General features: G+C 35.6%; 1 protein-coding gene across 1 annotated transcript; it reads left to right on the forward strand.

Annotated features, from left to right (window-relative positions):
• The first annotated feature begins 451 nt into the window (after positions 1 to 451).
• Positions 452 to 1,503, forward strand: LOC104248710 (ethylene-responsive transcription factor 8-like). Its single transcript, XM_009805012.2, has one exon. It carries the CDS (start codon positions 633 to 635, stop codon positions 1,353 to 1,355), a length of 723 nt encoding a protein of 240 aa, XP_009803314.2. The 5' UTR covers positions 452 to 632; the 3' UTR covers positions 1,356 to 1,503.
• The last annotated feature ends 8,156 nt before the right edge of the window (positions 1,504 to 9,659 follow it).

Raw genomic sequence — 9,659 nt, forward strand, 5'->3', positions numbered from 1 at the left:
GATATTAACTGTTACTCTATAAGCATGCCTTAAGTTATTAAATACTAGTATAACTTACCGTTGGAATGAAAAGAAAAATATTTTTATTATAAATCTCTGAAATTCTTTACAATTCTTTATTTTCTTTACATATTTCCACACTTAAAATAGGCTAGTAATACCTTATTTATAATATTACGAAATATATGTCAATTAAAAATATGAAAGCCTATTCCTATATTACTATAAATCCTACTATTAGATATGAATTAAATAAACTAAATCCTAAATAATATAGGTATCCTATTACAACTTTGAATTAGTTTTCCAGCACAAAAATTTTATATTATGGCTTTTATAAGATTTTTTCAATTTAATATAATATCTTTTTACTGTCCAAAAGCGAAAGTTTGGCTTTAAAATTTAATTTAACGTTTTAAACTATGATACTTTAAAAATAGAACATGATGACTGATAATGGACAAAATAATAGAAGGAAGAGAGTAAGAAATAACCGCCAACAAAACACAAATGCCGCTTTCTTTATCGCCTTCTCATTCCAAGAAGGTGGTGGCTATCTCTTTTCCTATATTCCTTTCTTCACTCTTTTTGCTCAGTTGTATACTACTTCTCTGTCAATCCTCCATTTTCAGATGGCGCAGAATGTTATGGGTGATGCGGCGGTGACAGTGGCGGTTCCGGCAGCGGAGAATATGAACGGTGGAGTTTCAGATGAAATACATTATAGGGGTGTAAGGAAGAGGCCATGGGGGAGATATGCTGCTGAGATTAGAGATCCTTTCAAGAAAACTCGTGTGTGGCTTGGGACATTTGATACACCGGAGGAAGCTGCTAGAACCTATGATGCTGCGGCAAGGGAGTTTCACGGTACAAAGGCAAAGACCAATTTTCTTCCTCCGACAGTTATTAAGGACTCGTCGCCGGCACCGTTGAATCTCAACCTCGGAGGTGGGTCTTCCGTTGGTAGTGCGGGGAGTTTCACGTATCTGAAACAGAACAATCTCAACCTCGGCGGTGGGTCCTCCGTTGGTAGCGCGGCGAGTTTTACGTATCTGAAACAGAATCATCAGTTTCGTCATTTTCCTGCTGCCAGAGGTTCTGCTCCGCCGTCGGCGCGTGATTATCAGTATTTAGAGGCTTTAACTGGAGCTGAAGTGAGTCATCACGACCCCAGTAGCCAAAGAGGGACGGTTGCTTTTTTAGGTGGCGGCGATAGCGTCAGTGGGTGTGGGATCCGAACTGAGTCAGAATCATCTTCGGTGCTAAACTACAACTTTAACGATGTAAATCAACCAACCATCACCGCCAACTGTCTAAATCTGGACCTCAACCTTCCACCGCCGGATAACATGTGAAACGACGGCAATTTAAAAATAAAAAATAAAATTAGTCGTAGTTTCTTTTTAAATTCTCAAGTGGCAGTGAGGAACGGCTGGTGAGTTCACACGTTTAGCCTATTGTGTGAACATATGATTTAAATAAATAATCTCAAAGTTTTTCCAATTATACAAACAAAGAAAGTCTAGAAAGAAATTTTGACCAACTTTTCAAACAAGCGCCACCGTAGAACAATTGTGGAATATAAACAATCATATTTCAACATATTGTCATATTTTACTATCTTGTTTGGAAGATTGTTATCTATTGTATTGTTATTTTAAATATAAATATTTATTTTTATAATTACTTAAATTTTATTATATTAAAATATTAATTTTATCGTTATATAATAACAAAAGGTGTCAAATTATGTACGATTGATTTAGTATGAACGTTTTATTACCTTATTTTAATATTATATTGCTCTTCCTTACTATTAAATAATTATAATTTATTCTTTACCTTTATTTTTTTCCTATAAAATAATTTTACTTCTTACCTTATTTTTTTTTTTATAATAATAAATGATACTATTTATTTGTTGTATTCATTAAAATAATACATATATAATATAATGCAATATAATATCATATATTATAAAACAATACATAACCACCATCCAAACAAGCTATTAGAGTTAATACGAAAGGGGACGGACGTATAACTTTTTATGGTTAAATTTTAATGTAAGAAAAGGTTAAGTAGCTTTTACGGACAAGCTACTGTTTGAATTTCGAAGCACTAACGGATGGTTTGGTTTAGACCCCAATTATGTAAGAATTAGTAATATAAAGTTAATTTATTATATGAAAATTACTAATGCAAGCATCTATTTTAGTAATTTAGGATGTGTCGGACCTCCTTTTTCCGCCCCCGCGAGGGGCGAAGGAGTTTTTTCCAATTAAAGGACAATCGAAACGGGATTTGTTTATTTATTTCAGAGTCGCCACTTGGGAGATTTAGGGTGTCCCAAGTCACCAATTTAATCCCGAATCGAGGAAAAGAATGACTCTGTATTACAGTCCGCGAACCAGAAATCCGGATAAGGAATTCTGTTAACCCGGGAGAAGGTGTTAGGCATTCCCGAGTTCCGTGGTTCTAGCACGGTCGCTCAACTGTCATATTCGGCTTGTTTATCTGATTTTATACAATTATGAGCTCATATGCAAATTTTAATTCTTTACCGCTTTTATTATATTTTTAAAGGAATGTGAACATCGTTTAAAAAACATGTCTTTGGATTGCGTCACATGAAATGCACCCGCAATCCGGAACATATTTTATTCAATGTTTTGGGATTTGGATTTGGGTCGCATGAAATGCACACCCGAGTTTAAGAAGGTAAGATTATTAAAATGCGCCTAAAGAGTCTAACACGTTATTATCTTTGGGGAAGGTAGTGAACTTCACTAAACAGTCCATCCCGAATTCTAAATATTCAATTAAACGTTTATTGAGGGCCCCACACTTTGTGCATTTTATTGGGCGAGGCTCATCTCATTTATTTTTAAAGGACAATCCTAAAATGCCTACATTTTTCTCTATTAAATTTGTCTCTACAAAATGAAAGAGAAAATGTCTTAATTTATTTACATGCTTGAGTTATTATAGTTGGGTTTCGAATATGATTCATAAAATCTGAAAATGATGCAAACAGGACAATCCGTTGCCAATGCGGGCCCAGGCCCAACGTGTATGGCATAAACTAGACCTGGATCATCTTATTCACATGTTACTACCCAATTACATTATACTAGGCATGTTCACAGTTTGTCAAATTAAAAAAAACTTAGCAATCTAATTTTAATTCTAAACCATTTACATGCTGAAATTAACCAATAGTATTTAACTAAACAATATTCCTATAAGTTCAGGAATGATTTATTCGTTTGATGAACTAACGTGCTTTTTAAAACATGGTAATCATCCAACAATAACGAATTAACTAGACGGAGTTACTACACTATTTATTTATTTTTTAGTCAATATATAGATAGTTCGTCCATTAAGCTATCGTCAGATGTTCCACTATATATGTTAAATAACTACATGATTCTGATTAGAGTAAGCTAAATAATTCATATTTACAAATAAAATTCAGAATATAATTAAAATAAATTTAAAACTTCAACTCTACATTTTTCGTATTCATGCTTCATGTTTCAGTTTACAGTAACCAGCGTGTCAGTTGTTTACCTGATATTGGAAGCAAAAGAAAAGGGAGATCAACAGAAATTCAGTAGCATACAACAACAGCGACACCCAACATCCAGCAACGAGAAACCAGTGACAGATTTTAAAACTCAAGATAAAAATCCAGAAACACCAACAACAATCAACGGACAGAAGCCAAGAAAATCTTTTCAGATTTGAAAGACTAATTAATGTTCAACTCTTAATTTCTGAATCCGTATATCAGAATATTTAAATTATATATCAGGTGTATACTATTCTTCTCTTGAATTTTCAGAATGTTTTTCTTTTTATTTTCTGAAGTCTTAATATTTTCGAAATTTTTCTCTCTCTTCAATATTCATCTCTCTTTTTTTATCTCTTTTTTTTTTCTGTCCTCCTCTTTTTATCTCTTTTTTTTTCTGTCCTCCTCTTTTTTCTGTCTCTCCAAAATCTGATCAAGTCCCCTATTTATTACCATATTTCAGCATTTTAAAACATAAAACTCACTATCTTCCCATTCATCCCCCTTTTAATCCCATACCTAATGTTTTGTCCTCTACTACATTAAACAAATATATCAACCCACCCCATTACATCTTGTCTCTCATGCTTAACATAAAGAATTACATTATTCTCCCACTAATTTATGTCTTGCCCTCCATTATATTAAACAATTATATCAAATGTTCAATTCCGAAAATACCCCTCCGACCTTACTGCAATTACCATTTTACCCCTGAACATACTGCAATTTACCAAACTACCCCCATCAGCTATAACCAATTCACCTAATCAATTTCAACCAAAATACAACAAATATGACCAATTTCTAAACAAATTTCAACAACAAATTCAAACTAAATGATGAACAACAAAGAAACAACTAAAATTATTTTGATTGAACAATATTTTTAACAACAAACAAACCTACTTTCAGATTCAACAACAACAACAACAAACAAGTATATTGAGATTTCTAAATTCAATAATCATTTTAACTTAAAATTAAATCTAACGACATTACAACTAACAATTTCTATATTAAAAGTAAACAAGATCATGAAACAAACTGAAGAAATAATCAAAAATGATAATCAACAAACAAGAAGATCAAACTTATACTAATTTCGGATTCAAGAACAATCAAACAAAGTATGGACATAAATGAAAAGATTCAACAACAATAACAAGCAAGTTTTATTCAAATTCGAATTAAACTCGAATTAAGCTTAAACAAAACAAATAAACATATTCAAATCACTAAACTTCAAATAATCAATTGATCTTTTTAAATTAAATCCAACAAAATTATAACAAAGATACATTGAATCAAAAAATTAAAAACCAAAACATAACTTCACATTAAATCACTGAATTAAAAACGAACTTCAAACAAAATGAACACGAATTAAATCTATATTAAAACGACAAACAACGGATTCAAATGATTTAAACAACATTAACAATTTCTGAAAAAAATACATAACAACACATGATACAAACTGAAGAAATAATTAATTAAACTTCAGTTAGAATCTAACGACATTAAACTAACAATTTCACATGAACAAACTGAAAAATTAACAAAACAATGAACACGAACAAAATAAAAACCAAACATTTACCAATTTTAGATTCGAGAATATCAAAAACAAAATACGGATAAAAATGAAACTCAGACCCACTAACCGGATTGAAACCACTAACAATGACTGACCAACGATGAACTCGAACTGTGTATGGACTGTTTCGACAAACTCCGACCAAAGTGAAGCAGCGACGAGCTACTGTGACGGAGAAGTCGAAGAAGAAAGCAGCGTTTGGACTGTTGTTCGTTGGACGAAGCAGCAAGCGACGGGGAGAGGCAGCAGCTATGGTGGCCTGGTATGGGTGGTTGGGAGCAGCTGCTCGACGTCTTGGCTTGGTCGTAGCAGAAGTAGCAGGAAGCAGAAGCAGGAGCAGCTTTCGAGGAGAAGAATGAAGAAGACGTAGCAATGGTCGAGGTGAAGCAGAAGAAGCAACAACGACGAGCTTGCAACTCGTCCATGGTCAACAGCGACGGGCTGGAAGTTTAGGTGGTCGTCCGACATGGTCGTGGTGGACGTGAGGACTGTGGTTGTTTAGTTTTGCTGGAGGGGTCGTTTGAGAAGGTGAAGCAGCAGTGATGGCTTCTTGAGACGCGGCGACGATGTTCGTTGACGGGCTGCTTCAAGTGGTCGACGTAGCTGTTCGTCGTCGATGACTGGAGATCGACGGATGGTGGTGCGATGAAGACGACGCAGCAGGGGTGGCGGGGAAACCATGGATGGTTTGTTTGGAGCTTGAAGAAGAAGAAAGAAAAAGAGGGGGGTGGCGGATGGGTAGTGTTTTAGGTTTTGGTTTTTAGGTTTTTTTAGTTTTCTTTTGTGAAATGTAAGATAATAGGGGTGTTGGGTTATGGACTAGGTCGACCCGGTTTGGAATGGACCGGGTCGTGGAGGAAGGTTGGGTATTTTTTTTGGCTTGTGGCTTGAATTTGAAGAAGAGCCCAATTCCGATTTTCTTTATATTTTTTCTCTCTTTTCTTCTTTTATTTATCTAAAACTAAATTCTAAAAATCCTTATATTATTATTAAGTTATAAAAGCGCAAATTAACTCCCAATAATAATTAACGCACAATTAAGTAATAATTAAGCATAAAATTGTACATTTGGACATTAAATGCTAAAAATGCAAAAGATGCCTATTTTTGTAATTTTCAATTTTTTGTAACACAAACTTAATTACTAACAATTGTAGAATTAAATCCTACATGCAAATGCGACGTATTTTATATTTTTATTAATTTAAACAAATAAACATGCACAGACAAAAATACAAATAATTATATAAAATACCACAAAAATACAAAAATTGCACACAAAAAGGAAAATTGTTTTATTTTGAATATTTTGGGAGTAATTCTTTCATAGGGCAAAAATCACGTGCTTACAGCTGCCCCTCTTTGCACGAAGACACGAAGGGTTTTCGTGCAATATAAAGTGAGCGATTTTTGCCCATCCGAGTACTCCGTGTGAAGCATTTTTTTTGAAAGATTTGACCGAACCTTTGCTTCAGAGGTTTCCTACATATCCTGGGCTAAAACAGGAATTAGGTCAATGTAGATCGGAAAGTTTTGGTAGCTGGGACTACCATGGGACTGCAATGTTACTGCTGTTGCATGCTGTTATCACTGCTTACCGATCTCCTTGTTACACCGTGATTTAAAAGAAAACAAGAAACTAGGCTAGACTACGGATCATAAGATCTCATCTATCTTCAACTTGTTCTTGTTGCCTTGCTTTCTTGTCGGCTTGTGTTTATTCCGGTGCTTTGGGGATGACATTGGCCTTTTGCTTTTCTGAATACCAGTTTTCATCATTTTGTTCGATCCGCTGGGGATATGGCTTCCTTCATTAAGCTTTGTTATGCTGGGCATAATTCAATGTTCATAGGCCGCTTCTTTCAAGATGTGTCTTTTCTCCCTTTTGACTCATGCGCTTGATTTTGCGCTAGGATTTCTTGTTGCAACCTTCCGCTTTCCGGTGCTGGGGATTTTTATTGTTTCCCGCTGGGGATTCCTGTTGGATTCTTCTGCTTTACTGACTTGCAATGTATTCCTCTATTATATGGGTGGGCTCTCAACTTCAACCAACAACTTTGAAAATAAATTTGTCATTCCTCTCTTCAGGCGAGCTCCTGACTTTATCAACAACTTTGAAAAATAAAACGCCTTTCCTTTCTTCAGGCGGGCTCCTGACCTCAACAACAACTTTGAAAATAAAGCGTCATTCCTTTCTTCAGGCGGGCTCCTGACTTCAACAACAATTTTGAAAATAAAATGCCATTCCTTTCTTTAGGCTGGCGTGATTTCAACAACTTTTAAAAATAAAACTCCTTTCCTCTCTTCAGGCGGGCTCCTGACCTCAACAACAACATTGAAAATAAAATGCCATTCCTTTCTTTAGGCTGACGAGATTTCAACAACTTTTAAAAATAAAACGCCTTTCCTTTCTTCAGGTGGGCTCCTGACTTCAACAACAACTTTGAAAATAAAATGTCATTCCTTTCTTTAGGCTGGCGAGATTTCAACAACTTTTAAAAATAAAACGCCTTTCCTTTCTTCAGGCGGGCTCCTGACCTCAACAACAACTTTGAAAATAAAATGCCATTCCTTTCTTTAGGCTGGCGAGATTTCAACAACTTTTAAAAATAAAACGCCTTTCATTTCTTCAGGCGGGCTCCTGACTTCAACAACAACTTTGAAAATAAAATGCCATTCCTTTCTTTAGGCTGGCGAGATTTCAACAACTTTTAAAAATAAAACGCCTTTCCTTTCTTCAGGCGGGCTCCTGACCTCAACAACAACTTTGAAAATAAAATGTCATTCCTTTCTTTAGGCAGGCGAGATTTCAACAACTTTTAAAAATAAAACGCCTTTCCTTTCTTCAGGCGGGCTCCTGGCCTCAACAACAACTTTGAAAATAAAATGTCATTCCTCTCTTCAGGCGGGCTCCTGGCTTCAACAACAACTTTGAAAATAAAATGACATTCCTTTCTTTAGGCTGCCGAGATTTCAAAAATAAAACGCCTTTCCTCTCTTCAGGCGGGCTCCTGACTTCAACAACAACTTTGAAAATAAAATGTCATTCCTTTCTTTAGGCTGGCGAGATTTCAACAACTTTTAAAAATAAAACGCCTTTCCTTTCTTCAGGCGGGCATCTGACTTCAACAACAACTTTGAAAATAAAATGCCATTCCTTTCTTTAGGCTGGCGAGATTTCAAAAAAAAATAATAATAATAATAATAATAATAAAATGCCTTTCCTCTCTTCAGGCGGACACCTGACTTCAACAACAACTTTGAAAATAAAATGTCATTCCTTTCTTTAGGCTGGCGAGATTTCAAAAAAAAAAAAGTCTTTCCTCTCTTCAGGCGGGCTCCTGACTTCAACAACAACTTCGAAAACAAAATGCCATTGGCAATGATTTATGAAACATATATTTTGGCAATGTTCATACAAGCCAGACCACTCGGGTCGAATAGATTCAACATCCTATTTGAGGGCGTATAGACCCAAAATATCCTATTTGAGGGCGGACGAACCCAAAATATCCTATTCGAGGGCGGACAAACCCAATTTCTTCAACTTAAATGTAAAGACTGAAATATATTCCTCTGTTATATGGGCGGGTTCCCAACTTCAAAACTTGAAATTTAAATCGCCATTCTGTTCTTCAGGGGGCTCCTGACCTCAACAACTTTCTTAAATATTAACACCTCCATTCTCCAGGAGGGCTCCTGACTTTAACAATTTCTTAAATTTTAACACCTCCATTCTCCAGGCGGGCTCCTGACTTCTTCAACTTAAAATTTAACAACCTCCGTGCTACAGGTGGGCTCCTGACTTTAACAATTTCTTAAATTTTAACACCTCCATTCTCTAGGCGGGCTCCTGACTTCAACTCTAATACTTTTAAAAATAAATCAAGCTCCTTTCGAGCTTTGGAGAAAGATTCATCGGACTAAGATTTGATATCTCAGGAGAAAATTTAATCAGACTAGGACTTTTTATCCTAGGAGGAAAATGTAAAGATCAAAGGTTTAAGAAACTTACCTTTGTAATTCCTTCTTTTCTTTTTCCCTTGCGCTGCTTTGTTCCTGTTTCAACTCTCAAGCAAAGAAAATTTTATCAGTTTTTTTTATGGTGGCCGATTTGTGGCCTTGCTGGGGGATGGTTATCTCCTTTAAAAGCTCGTGTTGTCTTTCCCCGAGACTGTTGGAGATAACACTGCTGGTATTTACTTACCTGTTGGGGAATAATATTATTGGGGAGTCTTCTTTCTTCCCCTTTTCTCCAAAGCTACTTCCTTCAAAAAATTTCTCTCTCAACATTGCTGGAGATAAAATGTTATCAGCCGGGGATAACGCTGTTGAGGATAACACTGCTGGGAGATTTTGATTCCTTCAAAACTAGTGCTTCACTCTTCTGAAGGCTGCTGGGAATGATACTGGCCTTTTGCTTTTTCCGAGCACAAGTTTCATCCTTTTGTTCTGTCCGCTGGGGAACAACTTCCTTTATTA

Source organism: Nicotiana sylvestris, chromosome 2 (genome assembly GCF_000393655.2).
Source record: "Nicotiana sylvestris chromosome 2, ASM39365v2, whole genome shotgun sequence".
NCBI classification, from domain to species: Eukaryota; Viridiplantae; Streptophyta; class Magnoliopsida; order Solanales; family Solanaceae; genus Nicotiana; species Nicotiana sylvestris.

Coding starts and splice junctions, on each gene's coding strand:
- LOC104248710 (XM_009805012.2), top strand. CDS start 633: ATGGCGCAGAATGTTATGGGTGATGCGGCGGTGACAGTGGCGGTTCCG.